At 43.1% G+C, this 19,627-nt stretch overlaps 1 protein-coding gene across 4 annotated transcripts in view; it reads right to left on the reverse strand.

Moving 5' to 3' along the window:
• Positions 1–4,116: 4,116 nt before the first annotated feature.
• The window catches only part of FARS2 (phenylalanyl-tRNA synthetase 2, mitochondrial), a 423,711-nt gene continuing 408,200 nt past the window's right edge, over positions 4,117–19,627 (reverse strand). For all 4 annotated transcript variants that reach the window (XM_090039337.1, XM_090039340.1, XM_090039339.1 and 1 more), the window contains one exon: positions 4,117–4,405. In XM_090039337.1, the coding sequence (XP_089895463.1) occupies positions 4,267–4,405 (139 nt within the window). In that variant the 3' untranslated portion in view covers positions 4,117–4,266. The remainder of the gene's footprint in view (positions 4,406–19,627) is intronic.

A 19,627-nucleotide genomic window follows, 5' to 3' on the forward strand; every position in this document is an offset into this window, starting at 1 on the left:
CCCGTCAGTCTTACCTCAATCCTAGGGAAACTCTTTGAGATCATCAAGGAGCACTTCTGTGATGGGCTGGCTTCAGAGATGATGCTCAAGGGCAACCAGCATGGTTTCATTAGGGGCAGATGATGTCAGACCAACCTGATTGCCTTCTATGATCAGATCACAAAAGCATTGGATGCAGGTGTCGCCATGGATGTAGTCTTTCTGGACTTCAGCAAGGCCTTTAACACTCCCAACCCATCCTCATTAAAAAACTAGGTGACTGTGGCATTGATGCCTACACAGTCAGATGGATTGCAGATTGGCTCAAAGGTCGTACTCAGAGGGTGGTGGTGGACGGGTCATATTCGACCTGGGGAGAAGTGGGCAGTGGAGTCCACCAGGGCTTGGTCCTTGGGCCCATGCTGTTCAATCTATCAGTGATTTGGATGACAGGGTGAAAAGCACCCTGTTTAAATTCGCTGATAATACCAAAATTTGGGGTGAGGTGAGCATGCTAGTAGGGAGGACAAGACTGCAGCAAGACCTGGATAGATTACAGGGGTGGGCTAACAAAAACAGGATGCATTTCAATACTGACAAGTGCAGGGTACTGCACTTGGGCAGTAGTAACCAGCAGCACACTTATAAGATGGGAAACTCCCTTGACAGCACGGAGGCAAAAAGGGATCTTGGAGTCATTATTGACTCCAAAATGAACATGAGCCAACAGTGCAAGGTCACGGTTGGCAGGGCTAACCGGACCTTGTTGTGCATCCACAGATGCATCTCAAGCAGGGCCAAGGAGGTGGTCCTCCCCCTCTACGTGTCACTCGTCAGGCTACAGCTGGAGTACTGTCCAGTTCTGTGCGCCCCACTTCAGAAGGGATGTGGATGACATTGAGAGGGTCCAGGGGAGGGCCGCTTGCATGATCCAGGGACAACAGGGCAGACCCTACAATGAGAGACTGCGGGACCTGAACCTGTTCAGTTTTCACAAGAGAAGGCTGAGGGGGGAGGGAAGACTGGTGCCACCTATAAACTCACTAGCGGGGACCAGAAGGATTTCATATTTTCATAGTTTCTAGGGTCGGAAGGGACCTGAGTAGATCATCTAGTCCGACCCCCTGCCATGGCAGGAAAGAGTACTGGGGTCAAACGACCCCAGCAAGGTGTACATTGACCCTCCTCTTAAAGACCCCCAGGGTAGGAGCCAGCACCACTTCTCTTGGAAGTTGGTTCCAGATCCTAGCCACCTTGACCATGACAAGGTTTGGGAGACACCTTGTTTCTCCTAGCGCCCCCTGGCATAACAAGGAATAATGGCCACAAGTTGTTGGAGAGGAGGTTTAGATTAGACATCTGTAAGAACTACTTCACAGTCAGGGCAGCTAGGATCTGGAACCAACTTCCAAGGGAAGTGGTACTGGCTCCTGCCCTGGGGGTCTTTAAGAAGAGGCTTGATGCCTACCTGGCTGGAGTCATTTGAGCCCAGTTTTTCTCCTGCCCACGCAGGGGGTCGGACTTGAAGATCTACAAGGTCCCTTCCAACCCTACTTCTATGATTCTATGATTCAAGACATCCCCCATATCTGTACTGCTGAGTACAGTCCATTTTCAACCTGGTTTATGCCAAAAACAATATACATTTATGACTGTGGAACAGGCTGATTCAAGAACATGTCGGCTGTCTTGCAAGCCATTAAATCTATTCTCTGGTTGTGAGACACAAGGTTCATTGTACAGCATTCTCCAGGTTAGTTTCCCTAAACACACAGGCCATGCAAATTGATTTAATTAAAAACATGGGAAAACTGATCTTGCCTCAAAAAACTATGGACCAGATGCTGTTCTAGTGATTAAGTGCCTAAGTTCTGATTCTTGGGCCCCTGCATATAACTCTATTCCACCCTGCTTCAGTCCCTGAAAAACTGGTAATGTGTCTTGTATGTGCAAGTGCCATCATCTTTGCCTTATGACTGAGTCATAAGCAGCAGTGAAGAAGAAGAGGAAGACCCTCCATCAACCATTTATATTAATGTTTTTTGTGGACTGAGCAGGGTGGAATAGGATTGAACTTAGGTGTCTGGTAGGCAGAATAGCATCTGTCTTGTCTTTTTGCAAGGGATGGAATGAGATATAGACAAAGGATTCCCTATTCAAGTGAAAGGGGGATTTTGTAATATGCCCCTGCCAGGGCATAGGCACATCAAGGGAGCTATCTCTCCTCAAGAGATTTGATCTTGGTGCTTTTGCACAGCAAAAAGAACCATGTGGGCACCTATACACATGCCAGACGTCTGCTCCAACATGTGCTAATTGGCTTAATCAAGTCTGCTGGAACATGCTAATTAATGCACTCCAGCAGCCTCTGCCTCACATCTATTCAGAGTCCCCGCACTTGAAAATGGTGGTGGGGGTGCTTGAACTAAAACTTATGGAACGAGCTTTAGTCCAAGTGCCCCTGTTGCCATTTTGAAGTGTGGGGCACTGAATACGCATGATGCTGCGGGCACTTTAATTAGAGCAGCTCTCAGAGCCACTCTAATTAAAACATCCCCCCACCCCAGAGCACGTGAATAGATGCCCTGTGTTCTCTCCTAGTACAGCATAAAGAGTGAACATCCCACCCACAACCCATTATGCATGATTTGAGTTCCCCATGTGGTAACATGAGACGAACTGACTGTACCAAAGAGCAAGCAAACCTTCTTAAAAAAAGCCCTTCTGTTTGTGGTAGTCCTTCCTGAGCACTGTAAAAAGGAAAGGGCCAAGATAAAAAGATAGGAGGGAATCAAATGAAGTATAATATGGTTAGAGGGATTTGCTCTCTAAATACTACTGTTTAAAGACAGCCAAAGTAACTCTTCTATTGTATAAATGGCATCTATTCTGTTTGCCTTGTAGATAATCTAGTGTATCACTTTATAATCAAGTTACTTGGGTAATGCAGCGGTGATTTAGATAAGAATGTGTTTATACAACCAAGTCTGTTGAATAATGAAATTACAATGAGCTTTCTGCTTGTGTCACATCTGTGTGAGTAGCTGGCTTCTTGTGGTTGAATACATGCTTGTCTTGATAAGGGATAAAGCACTGTTAGATTGTTTTTCAATGCATTGCTTTTATTGCCCCCTTCCCTAAAGAGGGTCCAATGAGCCTTGCACAGCTAACAGATTGGTATATGACCTGTAAGACTATATGAAATGCCATTACAAGCAAAAACAAGGCCCACACTGCCATATCAGCATCTGCAGTGCCTCATCAAGTATTTATCAGACCATTTGAAAATTTCCACAGGCCTCTAGCATTATTCCACTGCCAGAATTTGCTTATTATAACCTGGCATGAAAGAACCAAGCAGCCCATAAGGTGACTGGTGCCTGAAACAGAAGGAGGTCTTATCAAAGCTCTGCTTTCTACGTTAAAGGTCATGCCTTTGAGTGGATGATTTCAAGTAGGAAATGTAACATTATGGGAATTCATACGCTTTCTCTTTCAAGCCTTCCTTCTTTCTCCATGTCCTATCAATGTTTGGTGATGATAGGAGAACAGATATTGTCTGCCATGGTGCACTGCACATCTGAGGAACACTGATTTGAAGCACGTGAAACATGCAGCTAGAGGTGTTATGCTAGGAGGCTTCCTTCCATTTTGTCTGGGTACAGCTGGGAGTGATTCAGAAGCCACATACGAACACCCAGGACTTTGAGAAAGATTAGATTTGCACTCAGTGTCATAATCCACACCTGGTCCTACAAGGGACCAAACCCAAACCCTAGGAAATTAACTTCAATTGGACCTCAAATCTTCAAGTATACTTCAAGGAGTCTTTTGTAGAAAAAGAAGACCCCATTTTTAATTTAAAAAAAAATGGAACAGGGTAGGGGCAGAAGAAAATCAAATAGCTCTTCTACTTCGAGCTAAAATGTGTCTCTGTTTTGCTTCATTTATTATGTGGACGGAAGATCCTGTCAACCCAGAAATAATGCCAAGTGTTTACACTTTAATGGAACCCAGGGACCAATTAACAATACAGAAAACCACCAGGCAGAGTATTTCTTAATGTAACAGGAGGGAAATCTTACATTATTGCTTTCCCCCCTTTCTTAAAACAATGAGCAAGTGCTTTGTCAATGATTTCTCAGTAGTAATCTTTATTATCTTAAAGTTCTACCACTCCCCATTTATCAAAAAGCTTCCGGACATGACGCAGCCACAAAATCCTTTTCTTTCATTGCAGAGAATATGCCAAAATGACTTCAAGTTCTGATCTTCAGCTCAGGGATGTCAGAATCTCCCCTCTACTCCCAGTTCCTTTACTGCAGACTTCTGAATGGCTTGATGAACATTGTGCACCTCTTCCTGACTCAAAGTCCTCTCAAAGTGACGGTAGGTGATGCGATAGCAATGGCTGACCTTCTTTGTCCTAGAAAACATAAATCAAAGGAGGACTAATCAAAATAGGTGCAAATACACATATTTCACTCCAAAGGTAAAGGCTTCCTCTTCAGGACACTGTTTCTTTTCCTAGTTATTTAAATTATCACTGGGCATGTCTACACAAGATGCTATGTCACTGTAGCAATGAGTTACATTGCCGTAGCTCATCGCTACAGCGATATAGCATCTAAAAATAACCGTGCACTGCCAGGACAGAGCAGTACCAAATGCACAGTCAGGGCCACGTGTAGCTGTGCCCATTGTAATGCTACAATACACAATGCAGAGATGGTGGGTAATTTAAATTTAATTTTTTTCTTTTTTCTCTCTCTCTCATCACAACATGCTTAACAAAAAAGAACAACTCCCCCCATCCCCCCCCAAAAATACACAAGAACAAAGGTAGTAAATAAAGCTTTATTTATTGTCACCAGGTTTTGAATTTTTAGAAGACATGACATGCCAGCACTCCTGCACCTTACAAGGTAGACATTGTGGGGTTTCTCGGCACTCTGACCAAAAATGTTGCTTATCCCTGTGCTAGGGTGACATGTCTCACAGGTCTCTCTCATGTTGGGCCAAACCAGTTGTATGATTTCCTTGCTGCCCTTACTACTCCAAGTGGTTTCATGTTTTTCTGAACACAAAGAGCAAAATGTGCTTTTTAATTCAGACTGTTATGCTCTTTTTAGTTTGAGGAAGTACAGAAATGGAGAAAAAAACATGAAGTCTCCACTAAGGAGAGCAGGAGGGACACAAAAAGATGTGCGGAAAAGTATTAACATTCTGTGCCCACCAAGACAAATAAAACAGCAGCTGCTTCGCCCTGACCCTGGTACCTAGCAGGAAGACCCCTTTGCATCGGAAGACATGCCACTCAGCAAAAACAGAACGACGTCTGCTTTCATTTACAGAGCTCCATACAGCACACCAAGCCCCTACTAATCCATACCTTCCTGTGATGTCACTGTACACAACATGCCTCCTAGTGTATGATCTAGTAGTTAGGCAGTGCAACCCAGGGAAACCAATGAACTGGGTGGGATTACTTTACTGCAAAGAGAGCTAGAAATTAAACTTCCTGTATTATCACAGGCATCTTCTAACAGTGTAAATTAAGGCCAATGATACTAGAAAGAGGCAAGGGGAGTGACTTCAGAATTGCTGACAGGCGTCTTTGATGAGAGAGACAAGAGGGAGGAAGAGGTTATGGAAACACTTAAGAACAAAAGAGAAAATAAAGGAAGGAACTAAGAGTTAATGTGTTAGCAGAGAAAGAGAGGTTAATGTAGGAGAGGAGCAAGATTATATACTGAGCAAGAGAGTGTGACAGCTTCGTGAAAGGTGAAGACAGACATTTTGTAAACTTGCAGTGAATGATCTCTACCAGAAACATACAATAAGACACAGACTATTTTTACAACTACAACACTGGACTTAAATATCCTAGCTGCAGGTACAGTGTGCTTTTTATTTTTAATTTCAAACCAAACATAAATTATTGGTACTCCAAAAGGTGATATATGAAACTGGGTAAAAGGAAAATTCCGAGAAAGATCCTGAAGGCACATGTAGAATTAAAAAGAAAATTGGGAACAAAAGCAAAGGCTAGCAAAATTTTACCTTTAAATGGTTTTAAAGTAGTCTAGCCAGTCTCAGGTCATGTCTATACTGGAAAAATACATCACATTACCGTAACCCTATTCTGCCTGTGTCAGGTTTAGTTCAGCTAGCTGCAGTGAAGTAGTGTCTTGTCTCCACTAGGATTTTACAGCAAGACAATGATCTCAAGTTAGCTATCTTGGTGTTAAAACAACACTGGCTTTTGCAGTGAAGTCACAGTCTAAATTAAATATGACTTAGCGCCTAGCCCAAGGAAGAACACGTTCCATTTTAAAATGTGTTAGCTAACTGTGGTTACCTTAAAATCCCTCGGCCACATTCTTGCAAGCACTGTAGGAATGTGCCTTTATCAGGGGTTTAATTAAGAAGGTAGCACTCCTGCAGTCCATTTTTGGAAAGATGTTGAATCCACGTGTAAGCAGTCCATCCTGGATTTGGTTTTTGGAGAAGCCAACTGATAGGACAGCAAAGCTGACCTTTGATAATGAGGATAATAGAATGTGATGAGACAAAGGTGGGTTTCAAAGGAAACAGTTACATGGGCTAAATGTGAACTGCCTTGAATATCACACAAAATGGTTTACAATGGTAGAACATTTCAGCAACTATTCCTGCCTCGCCAGGGCATTTTTCAACTTCATTAATAACAATTTGTTGGTGAAATGTTTTGAGATCTTTGGCTGAACGACTCCTTAGAAACAACACAATCGTGAGTCTGCACTTGAAATTCTGTCTACCCTGGCAAAACATGTCCCATTAGAGAGCATTAGCACATCTTAAAATGATGTGAACATTTTAATCTTAGCTCTTTCTGTTAGTGTGGACAAGATCAAGGTTGGAAAATGTGGTAATTGGTTCTGGTTAATCACCCTGTTGAAGAAAACCCTTTTCCTTGGCCCATAAACTCAGGTTGTTCCTTCCTAAACTCAAGCCACTTGCCTAATTGTGTTGAGCAGTTCATTCAAGAGACAGAAATTAAATAGGTCAGTACATGACTTTGCTAGTTTTTTTGAGTGTTGTGGAAGATGTGCCATCTGAAGGGAATTAAATAAAAAGAGCCTAGATGCCTCACAAAGCAGCTCAGAAAGTAGATGGAGCTGAAGCTAGAATCAGTGGGGGAAAGAGGGAATACAAGAGGGACTGAATTAAGAGGGGATCATATTTATTGTATGTATTATAGATTTTTAAATGTTTTAGTATCCAACACTGCAGTAACCATGAAACCACCTAACTAGCATCAGGTTGACAATTTTGCTTGTGATCCCACCCTTTGTAAATGAAATGTCTCCAGTTAGAGGGAAGGAGAATGAGAATTAAGAAAAAAAATGTTGCATCAAGACCTGCAGAAGAAACACAGAGAGCCCAGCATAGCACTTAATCAAGTCAATCCTGCATATAATTCTGGAGCACTTCATTGCAGGGGCTGTAGATCTGTATTTCAAGCAGCTGAAAATACAAACCAAAAAACTGGGAAGGCAGTTTTGCTAGGTAAACAAATGTAGAGGATTAACATTGAGTGCCGTGGACATGATTTACCTAAACTGCACCTTTAGACAATTCCATGTGGCTTAGTCTCACAGGCTCTTTCTCTTTTCATTAGGCTTTAATTGATCTGAGTGTCACAGTCTACTCTGCAGCAGCCTGCAGCTTGCAGGTAATGAAACACAGTAAATACTGGGAAGCACTGCTCAAAGGAAAAATGTAGCAGGCATATAGTGATGTATTTTGATGCCACAAGAGAAAATAAAGATAGAGTCAATGAACAATACTCAGGTAAAGCAATACCTAATATTCTTTGGTGTGTTTTAGGGGAAAAAGCTTTGCCTTATGGATTTTCAGGAACTGGCATCTCCTTCAATTGTTGCAGCTTTGCTTATCCTCAGGCTAGGTTCACTTCACGAGGATACTCTGAAGGTCAATATGATCTATTTTGATACTGTGATATCAAAGCACTGCATGAAACAAAGGGACCTGAGTCTTCTTATCCTTACTTAAGAATGGAGTCAACAGAAAACCAGTTGAGATCAAGATCCAGCCAAAGGAGTAGATAAATCCACTGTATAAAAACATATTATGCAAGCAAAACCCAAATTATGGCATTGCCCCCATCAGACAGCATTTATTGGAGGATGGTCTGAGTAAAGGTTGATTATCAATCTATTTGACCCAGCAAGCTACCAACAACACAACATCTTCATATACCCAGCATCTGGTTAACCTGCCTCAACCATTAGACAAGAACACAGCATGGAGGATTAGGCACTCAAAGAACAAATGCCAGCAGTTATCAACCTGTACCACTGTAAAAAAAAGGAAAAACCTAGCAGCAGCATATTTATACACAAGTAATTGTGCTCTACTTTCTTTCTACAATGTATCCACTTTAAGTAAGGCAATTGGTATGGAGAACTCCATAGCTACCAACTGTGCATATCTGGGACAGAGATAATACAGAGTCAGACATTAAGATTTATTTTGGGGAAGAAGAAAGAAAAGTGGATAATCTCCTCCTGTGACAATGTAACAAAGGAATACTATCATTCACCAATGCTACTTGCCGCTTTTTCTACCCCTTCCTACACAAATAATTTAAAGTGAGAGTTCTATACATAGAATAACCTGCTTAGGTCTATATTCCTTTCATGCTTTTAGAAGTGAGCTGCTCTTAGGATTTTTTTTTCTGGGTCTCCTAATTCCAGCATTAACCACAGTAATCCATGCCCTCTGTAACGATTTTTCATTTCATTATTCCAGGTATATTTTCACTTTGTACACTATGAGTATTGCAAATAAGACATTGTGGAAGCTATGCTTTAAATACTTAAAAGTGTTGTAGACATTAGGTAGAGAAAAGAAAGTTCCATTTTGTAGATGAGAGTATTCTTCCAGGACTCAGATGTGGAGAAGATGGAACTGCTCTATCTCACGAAGAACATCAAAGCTACTGAGCATCTTGCAAACCTTCTAGTGCTGCATCACATAGGTCAAAACTACTCTCAAAGCTAGTTCATGTTTCAGAACTGAATAGGACTGAGAAATTAGAATGGAAGGCTGAAAGATATTTAGGTGCAATTATATTTAGTGCTACTACATATTGGCCAGCTTTTGGAAGGGTTTCATTCTTGAAATTCAGAAGGAACAGTTATTCTATGTTGCTCTAGCATTTCATATCCTACCTTTATATCTACTTCATACCTGGAGTTCAACCTCCACAGAGGAGGAGCAAAGAGATTGAGTTAAGGTCTGTAATGTTTTTAAGCTGAGCTCTTGCAGTTATCAGCTGTCTCTGATATCAAAGACATTTGGTATTTGTTCCCACTACACAACTTACAATATAATTGTGTTTGGGGAGACAAAGGAGAGGAGGAGATGCATGCACAGGAGATAGCATATGTGTGGACATATGTGTGTTTGCATGTGCACGTGCCAGTTTAGTGCCTCTAAGGACTGGAGCTTTCACCCATCCGGGAGTTCAGGTTGAAGGTGTTAGCCAAACCAAAGCTGCTTTTTCCATGCACCTTACTCCTGTTCCTTTAGATTCCAGCTCAAAAGAAAACACACTCATGCTATCAAATACTACAGAGAAAAATGTAATTGCTCTTTCTTCTCCCTTCATGTTTTCAAAACCACATCCACCACTACTGTAGTAATCACTACTGCTATATGTCATACTGTAAATTTTAACTTGATAAACAGTGCTCTTTGCTAGGAACCGCATCATGGAAAATGGCAAAAGGCTTGTGTAATATACCATGCTGTCACTGGCAAATAATTCAATTACCATAGTAATATGCATGTAGGATATAACATTCAGTAATTCACTGAACAAAAGCCCTTATCCAAAGATGCACTCCCATCAGTTCTTTCAAATGCTAATATGCCATTTCTCTGAAAGCAGCACATTGTGTCCTGTAGTGTATTTTGAAAAATGGCCACATTTTTATTTAAAGTGAACTTGAGGCTGGGAAAAGGCATTGGATTAATAACCACAGAAAACAAAATTCTCTATGAAATTCGGATAAAATGGGACACGTGCTCCTATGGCGCCATTGTTACTGCATTGTCAGTTAGTACTTCCCTTTGGAAGTATTAATGACGGTGCAGTAACAGCCCCTACTGTGCTGTGTCAACAGCAAACAGTTATTTGAGCTACTATGTTGCTGTAGCAATGCGCTATACCGAGGGAGCACATTGCTGTGACGACATAGCAGCGGCATCACAGTTTTTGCCCACAGATGCTATGTCGTTGCAGCACATTGCTATGGTGACGTAGCATCACGTGTAGATGCTCCCAGTCTCCTTGACTCTGACCTTCCAACATCACTTAACCCTCATCTGGTAGAAGGACAGTTTAGTTTCCAAAGGCCCAGCACAGCACTGTTAACATAGTCAACAGAGTTGACTATCGTAATGATTTTTTTTTTTAAGTTAGTGTGTGTAACGGAGCCAGGGGTTCCTGTTACTTCAAGAGAAAGACTGCAGCAGAAAGGGCTCCAGGCAACTGAACAGGGATTATCTGTGGAAGAGAAGGCAGAAAAGGGGGCAACAGCAGCCTAGGTGCAGTAAGCTGAGATGGCACATCTGTGGCCGATCAGGAGAGCACCTGGAGGGAAGAAGAGCTCAGGAGCTACAAGCCTGTGTTCCTCAAGCAGCAGGGCAGAGAAGCCTGGAGCTCTGCATGGAGAAGAGCTCCTGCTAGCTCAGGCAGGCAAGGGCTATAAGCTGCAGGTTATATCAGGTACCCCAGGGGCTCATAGAGGGCCAATGAGCTGGGAGAAGGCTGCTGCCGTAGTATGATGACCCAGCGGAAGCTTTGAATGTTTTATTTAAAAGAGCTGCCTTGCATTATTTGTTGCAGTTTTACCACAGGACCGGATGTGGCTATTAGGCATGGAAAGGAGGCCACAGGGATGCCTGAGGAGTATGCCAGGTTTTGAGCCCCACCAGGAGCAGGAGCACAAGAGAGGGGCAGCCAAAGCCAGTGGGCTAGGCTAGCAATGGAGATGACAGTCTCAAAAGCCAGCGTAACCTGTAGGCTAAGGCTGAGAAACTGAAGCCTGTACAGAAAGGCAAATGGTGACAGAGTGACACCTGCAAGGCATGGGCATGGCTATAGGGGCAGCCAGAAACCACAAATAGCTCATAAGGTGACCAGTGCCCTGAGGCACTAATAGGGCCTGGAGGGCCATGCTGGAGTGTTCAAAGGGGCAAAGTGGAGCTGGACTAGGCTTACTCTGGGGCTCTAGGGCAGCTTCCCTTTCACACTGAGAATAAGTACATCAAGGTGTAGCAAGCAAGAAGGAAGGGAGGTTATCCCAAGGAGCTGGAGTTTGGGCAGGAGTTGAGTTGTGGCATCATGACAGCCCTCGGAGGCCAGGATCTGCTACAGTGGGATACTTACCCACTAGAAACTAGACTGGGATCACTATTAAGTCATTTCACAGTCTTCAGGGATAAAAGGGCTTTCTCTGTTCACTGCTAACCTGGTTAAATTTGAATTGGTCAACCAGAGTTATCTCTCTCTATCTCCTTACCAATCCCTGAGCCGCCTAGTCCTTCTCTTATCTCAAGCCCCTTGTAGATTAAATTCTTAATCTGAGGCCAAACTTCAAATATTGAGGCATGCGTCACATTATTAAGAGAGAGGAAGAATGTATGTTACGTCCTGTTTAACTGCTATCTAGTTAAACTAAAAGGAGATAGCTTCAAAAATGCCCACATTCTGAAAAATTCCAGATTCTTAATCAATAGCAAGCAAAAATGTTATATCTCCAGAAAAATATGTCTGAACGACAATCTATTATTTAAGTACGCTCAACTACGATGAAGTTTTGACTCAGATTTCCCATTTCTGCATAGCCATGTCATTTAACTATTTAGGTACTGAGAGAGACATATTTGTCTTTTTGGCTGTATCAAAACAATGACTTTACCAGAACACCACTAGAACAAAAACCGCCCCCAAAAACCAACCCTATCAGCTGCTGGATCTGTTCTACTGAAAACAAGGGAACAATCAAATATGTCATGTATCCATAAAGATCAGTGCTTTGGCTGCCAAAACTCTTTCTCCCCCATTCTCCCGAATCATTATGCCTCACTGAAGAACTCTAGCAGACAAAACAGGAAGGCAGGAAACTATATCAGCAGTGGTGGAATATCCATTCTAGGACAGATAAAAGCAAATACCAATACCAATCTGCACAACAAGTCAAAATAATCTTTTCTTGCCTGGTGCAATGTTAGTTTCCACTGGCCTTACTATCTGATTCTGGTTCTAGTTCAAAATCCTAGTCCTAATCTAGAAATGCTCAGGACAGACTGGAGGCTGGATATCATAGAACCTGTCTCGATATCAGTACTTAATACAGCTGTGACCATCAGGCATTTGTTGTGCCTGATGGTTAAGCAGTATACATTTCTGATAGGGTAACTATCTCTAAGCTATTGAGGCTGAATCTTTCAGAAGCCAGAAGTGAAGTCTACAATGGACAATCCTTTAACATGGCATGTGATCACACATGAGATCAAGACTTTCCCAAACCTGCCATGTTCAGCACATGATGTGAAGTCCCTACTTTTCCTCCAAGACTTCCCACAGTGAGAAGGAAGAAGAATATACAGGCAGCACAATAGTAAGAAATAACAGACAAATCCCTAAAATCACAAAATACAAAAACAAAATCTACCAATTTAGCACCAAACACCGTGGCAAATAAGGATACCTTTGATTAGGGTATGAAACACCTTTAATTTTGCACTCAAACCTAGATAACACAACGGTTTAGTTGTGAGAGAGGACAAGAGAGAGAAACACCCATCATTTAGTTACCGGCAGGGCCAAATCACAGTTCATACGTGCAGTGTCAACAAGTGGCCTTGTTCTTCCTAGGCCTGGTCAAAATATCCTATCTAAACTGTTTTTCCTACAGAAAACTGAGCTTTCAATACAACTCAAATCTTCATTTAAAAAGTGTCTGTATTGTGAAGGGGGGGTGGAAATAATTTTTTAATTATCCAGAAGTTGAACACTTTACAAAATAATTTAATATGAATATGCTGCTATAGGGCCTAATGCAAACTACTGTTCACTTACCTCACATTCCCATTCTCCTTTATGGTCTGTCTCCTTGACAAAAATTATGAGTGCATCTACTCAGTGAATTTACCACTCTCTGACAGTGGTGCCCTCAAGCATGCTAAGCAGCTCTGTGCAAGGTGGCCTCCTAACCTGGATGGACCACATTAACAAAGCACTTCAGGCAGGTTAATTGACCCTGTCACTCAGCAGTGCTAATTGCCTGCCTGAAGCTCTGCGTGGGCACAGCCATATTGCTTCTGGCTCAGGACTATGCTGTACATGGAACAGCATGGATGGCATGTTTGAGGGCACTGCTATCAGGTATGCTAAGTCTGCAACCCAGACATGGTCCCAGTCCAACCAGGAAGCTCATCTTATAGCAGAGAATGGAAGCATGATGTATCTGAACTCCAAGGCTGTGTCTAGACGAGCACAGTCATGTGGTATGTGGTGCCACATCCTGTACAGTCAGCTGTTCTCCGCACTGCAAGGGAGCACCATGGGGGCAGTTTTTGACCCCTGGATATCCAGGGGTCAAAAAAACCCATGCAAAAAAAAGCGGAGCAGCACATGCAGGGGCAGCATGTGCTGCTCAAAACAGGAGCCTGGCTGTAGCTGCACTCTGGCTGCAGGCCAGGCTCTGAGTGGCAGGATCGCCACTGCTGCAGCCCCAGCAGGTCCCCAGGTAAAGGGCCAGCCCAGTGCTGGTCCCAGCCTCCCCTACTCCACCCAGGGTAACCTGCCACACACCAGATGGCGTGTGGCACAGGCATTCCCTGGGGACAACTAATGGCAGCACAAGGTATGTCACTACTACTTGTCCCCAGTGAACCAAACGTCCACGCTTGTGTGGACATGGCCCAAATGGAAGCATCCTGAATCAAAATTGTGGGAGCTATGATGGGCATTAGGCTCAAAGGACTTCTGTTAGAGCATTACCACAGCACCCACTAAGAGGAATCTAGTACTGAGGTAGGACAGGCATACAACCTATTTTCCAAGGATAGTGATGGCATCCGCATTAAATCCTGCAGAGTTCTTTCATTTGTATAAAGCACACCTCAGTTCAGAAGATATTCATGACTTGTGCAGGGGACTGGACACTGTGTGGTCCTCTCCCTGAAAACAGCAGCCTTGCAAGAGCTCAAGGCATTTGAATTGCTATGTCTCTGGACCTGAAAATGACATCTCATCTCAATAATTTGAACAAATCCTACATAAGAGATGGAGCTGGCCTCCTTCAAACGCTATATGAAGAATTTATAAAATGTGAAGTGTGATACTTATTCAGTCCTTCTGAATAAAAGATCAAAGAAAAAAGGTATAAATATTTAGCAGCACTTTTTTTTTTGCTAGCTACATGTTAATACTAAAGGCTACAAAAAGTATTACTAAAAATAATATTGCTGTCAAATTAAAATGCATCTGATAATGGACTAAAAAGGGAATTTATAAGAGAATTTAAAACAATTCGTGCTCCTGAGAAAGAAACTGGGATAAATCAGAGTGAAAGCAGGTACCTAAGCATTTTCTATTAAACAAAACTCCACCCATTTGGTTAACTCTAGGAGCCAAGTGACAAACTTGAAAAGAATTCAGCCCAAAATTGTCCCATGGCTGTAAATAATGGGGTGTGGGGGGATCGATCATTTCCAGCAATAGAAGAACAACAGATTTCTCATGAACAGAAACCGAAAGCCTGGCTTGACCAAAAATGGACAATAATTGTTACAGACACCACAGCTGCACAGATTCTATTTAGAGGTTTCACCCCTCATTGATCAATGGGTGCTGCACCCTGACATACCTTGGAGGATCTTGGCCTAAGGCTCAGTTTACGGGCCCAAGATCATACAGAAAATGTGTGGTAGAACAGAGAACCAGAACTCCGGTCTCCAAAGTGCCAGCTACTGCCCTAACCAGTAGATCATCCTTCCTCTCTGCAAGCTGAAGAGCGGCTTGTGGACAAGATGGGATGCTACAAGGGCACAGTTGTCTACCCAGGAGCAAAAGGTGCAAGGGCCAAAGAGACAAATCCGGGATTGTTGGCAAGTGCCACACTCATCCCATACTTTTAATTTATCATAAAGAAAGATGGGAGAAGGAAGCAGGAGCCAGTATGTTAAAAGGATCACAGAAGCAGAAAAAAAGGAAGTGTTTCAAAACTGAGAAGACATTTAGGTTAAAAGAAATTCCTCTGACTTTTTAATATAAAAACAAAAGGGCAAAAACATTTGATCCTGGATAGCCAGAATATTTCCCTAGCTCTCCCCTCAGGGCATCTTACCTGTCTTTAGGAAAGAGGACAACACGTTCATAAATGAGGATTCTTTCCCTCATCGACTGAGCTTCTTTGGTTCTTGAAAATGGAAAATTTGCAGCAAGCGACAATAATGAAATGGTGTTTTCAACTGACTGTATTATTTGTTTATTTAATGATCACTTTCCTCCCCATTAAAGAAAGTATTATTTTTGTTCTCCCAGAAAAGGAATTTTTCTTAATGGATATTAGGTAACCACATCTGGTCTTGAACTAAAGCGATTTCTCTCTCTGCTAATACTTTCCTTCCCTGAGGACAATTTTTTGTTTCCACAGAGCCAGGCACAAGAAACCTGCCCTGATTGCTTCTCTGACAGCTGCTGCCTGGGGAGGATAACTCAGGGTAAGGAAGACCTAAGGCCAGTAGGTAGACTACTTACTGCTTGCACTCAGCAAAACAATATCTAGCTGCTAAACATTCCTCTTGCTGTGTCCTGTTTATCCACCATTATATAATGCCTTTACTCCCAAGGAACCCACTTCTTGCAGGCAAGGCTCATCTTTTTGTTTTTAACTGAACAATGAGAAAGATCCTCAGAGGGTGGAAACCATGAGAGCTCCACTGACTACTGTTATGACAATTCATATCAGTGAGGATATGACCCGAAGTCCAAGTGAGGTACTTTAAAATATAAAGCAGGCCCAAATTCCCCTCTTCTCAGGCATACACACAAGTGCCTCAGACAAGGACCTGATTTTGTTTTAGAGGGCAAAGTGAAGAGAAAAGCTTCGGAAAGGGGAAGCGGCCCAGTGTCAGCTGCTACACAGAGAGGAAGTAGAAAATAAAATAATCAGCAGTTTGTTGGTGAAGCCGTTAGAGATGAAAGGTACGTGCATCTTGATGCCTGGCTCCACAGAGCTGTTAGGGGTTGGAAGGGACCTTACACATCATTGGGTCCAGCCCCCTGCACTTGGGAAGATCGCTTCAAAAACATAAGGAAAAACTTCTTTACAAGTCGAGTGCCGAGGGTTTGGAACAGGCTCCCCCCAGAGGTGGTACAGTCACCCACCCTGGTGATCTTCAAAAAGCGTCTTGACGCCCATCTTGCTGGGGTCATCTGATCCCAGCAGTCTTTATGTTTGAAATATGCATGGGAAATTATGGAGCCTACCACAGTAGTCATTTGCTCATCAAAATTCCTGCTGTTTCACTAGTCTTAGTAATGTTAGAATAAAAAAAACCCATCAAAACGTTTTTCTAAGGATGGGCTTATGTTTGCATATATAAGGTATAATATCAGGTATCATCTTCAACATGGAGAAAAAAGCCCCTCACATGATCTCACGAGGTCTTTTCCAGCCCTAAATTTCTGTGTGAATCTTGGACTGGACCATAAGGCTGTGGCAGAGAGCTGCTGAGACTCTGGCTCCAGCCCTGACCCGGGCTCAGGGTCAAGGCTGCAGCCACTGCTCTCCCTCTGGCACCTCCCCTCCAACTGCCTGCCCCCTTGTCACCTCAGCTTCCCTGCCTCTGTGCCACCTGGTCCCCCTCCTTCTGCTGCTCCAACCCCTGCCTGGCCCGCCAGCAGCAATGGTGGCAGTGATGGCAGCTCTGGCCACAGCCCTAGCTTCGACCCAGTTCTGGGGCTGAAGCCAGAGCCACCGCTGCTGCAACCACTGTTGCACGGCCAGGCGGGAGCTGGAGCAACCATGTGCTCCTGGCCCCTAGGGCTGGAGCTGTGATTCAGGGTGGGAAGGGCAGGCAGTGGGGGGTGGGGGAGTGAAGGCACTTGGGGGGCAGGCAACAGGGACGGCAGGCATCAGAGTCCATAGGCATCCACCAGGGGAGCATGGCAAAGGAGGCAGGCATGGCGGGCCACTTGACTTCCCTGCTAATCTACCCCTCTGTTGCTGCTTGCCTCCCTGTTGCTGCTTTCCCCACTACAGTGGTAGGGGGACAAATTTAAGATGACCCTCCAGAAAGTATCTTCTACACATGGAAAATTATAACAAATATATACATTTTCAATGTATAGAATATAATTACTGGGGGGGCACTTTAAATTTAAAGCTGTCGTGGATTTGGGCAAATACAGTATTTTTTATGATGATTTGTGTCTGTAGCTCTCAAAGCACTCCACACAGAAGGTATTATTATCCCATTTTACACAGATGGAAACAGGCACGGGGAAATGTAGTGACTGGCTTCAGAACACAGAAACTCAGTGCCAAACCAGGAGCAGAACCCACCTTTCCCAAGTCTAACTTCAATGCCCCATCCAGCAAACCACACTGTTCCAGTATTTATGTAATGATGTAATGAAGTAATGTTGTTCTGGTCTTCTCCCATTTCACTCTGTTGTGCTGTACAACCATTTATTTCATTTTTTCTCTTCTTATACTGTAAGTCTGAGGAAAGGAACCATCTCTGCCACCAGAGGTGGTTCAAGCGCCTACATTGAACACCTTCAAGAGCAAATTGGATGCTTATCTTGCTGGGATCCTATGACCCCAGCTGACTTCCTGCCCTTTGGGCAGGGGGCTGGACTCAATGATCTTCCGAGGTCCCTTCCAGCCCTGATGTCTATGAAATCTATCCTTTTGTCTTTGCATACTACATTGCACACTTGACATGAAACAATTCAGCCTCCCCACTTTTGTTACCATGTAACGTTAACTTTGTACATTCATTACATTTTGTACATTCTTGTAATCCATTCCCCTTAGGTTTCCTTAGATATTTGATCTTTCTAATCTTCCTATACTTTGTCTAGTGGCACACTGTTACAGGCCTCCTCAGTATCAACAACTGGAAGGAGGATTCTCATTTTCCCTATCAGCTGTCTGGCCATAATATTAAGTCTATCATCAATCTATTCCTTCAAGAATGGGTTTCCTAAAGGTGATTCCTGGGAAGCTGAGAAGTGATCAAGTGAGGCATGACTACACAAGAAGCATGCTAAATCACGAGAACTGAAAGATACAAGTAGAAAGGTGGAAGCTGATGTGTTTTGGACACATGTAAAGAATGCATGAAGACTAGATACCATGTAGCATGCTGCATATGCATATTAAAGGCACAATCTAAGGGGAAGACCATGAGGAAACCAGACAAAGGAGGTACATAATGACATGATTAGAAGAGGTAGTTCCTGGAAGGAAATCATAGCAAAAAGATTTTGGTGGGGGGGGGGGGGGGGGGGCGGGAGGGGACGGGAGGGGAGAGGTTGGGGGAGACAGGAAAAAATAAATGGAGTTTTAGTGAACTGCCAGGTGTTGGAACTGGAAACTAAAGCACCATGTAAGTGCTCATGTGTATAAAAGTGTGCACAAAAAAACTGTGTACACATGCCACACCCACTTGCTACAGCCCCCCCCCATTTTTTTTTTAACTCCAGCCACATGCCTTAGGCTAGTGAGGCATGAATTTTGATTATTCCATGCCCAGTTGTTATAAAGGCTTGCAGTTACTGATAAACCCTCAGGGATGAATATTTATCTTGTAATAATTGCAAGAAACTGTCACTGCAGGTATTTTCATGAAATTTAAAGTTACAAAATGTGGAATAAACTCTATGATTGTGGCCTTGTGTTTGGACACAATGTGGCTTAAGGGGGACATGCCTTGTGAACTGATTCAAGAAGGGTACAGCACATTGCTTCCCAGACTGGAGAATTAACTGAGGAAGACTCTGCTGGCAAGATTTGGGAAAGGAATTTTTCTTCATTCTTTATAAAAAAGACTAAGTCTTTGATGAAAGGGAGGGTATGCATACACTGCACCCACATAAGTTTGCTGTCTCAGCAGGCTAACAAAGTCTTCACTAAGGTCCATGCTACCATATGGATTACTCCTGATACCCAAACCAGCTAGTTTAAAGCTAGCTTGGATCTCTAAACCAACATTGCAGTCATTGTTGTGCCTGCAGAACAAACATACCCAGAGGCAGAGAAAGAGCTTGAGATTTGTCATCTACTAGATAAAGATTTTTGTATGTTATTGCATTCAACTTCCTGGAATCTCTGCAAATAGATCACCAGGAATGGTAATGTGAAACAAAATGAAGAATATCATTTTTCTGAGGTTACAGACACATAACACCCTCCATTGAATGTAATTCTGGTGGTAAGCCTGTTACAGTCAATGGCATTTTCCCTCCACTTTTCCTAATGTCAATTTTTTAGGAAGCACACTTAAAATAGTAAACACACTCCAAGTGGGTAAATGTGAATTTGCATGTGGT

Source organism: Crocodylus siamensis, chromosome 3 (genome assembly GCF_052110815.1).
Source record: "Crocodylus siamensis isolate JL-2025a chromosome 3, ASM5211081v1, whole genome shotgun sequence".
NCBI classification, from domain to species: Eukaryota; Metazoa; Chordata; order Crocodylia; family Crocodylidae; genus Crocodylus; species Crocodylus siamensis.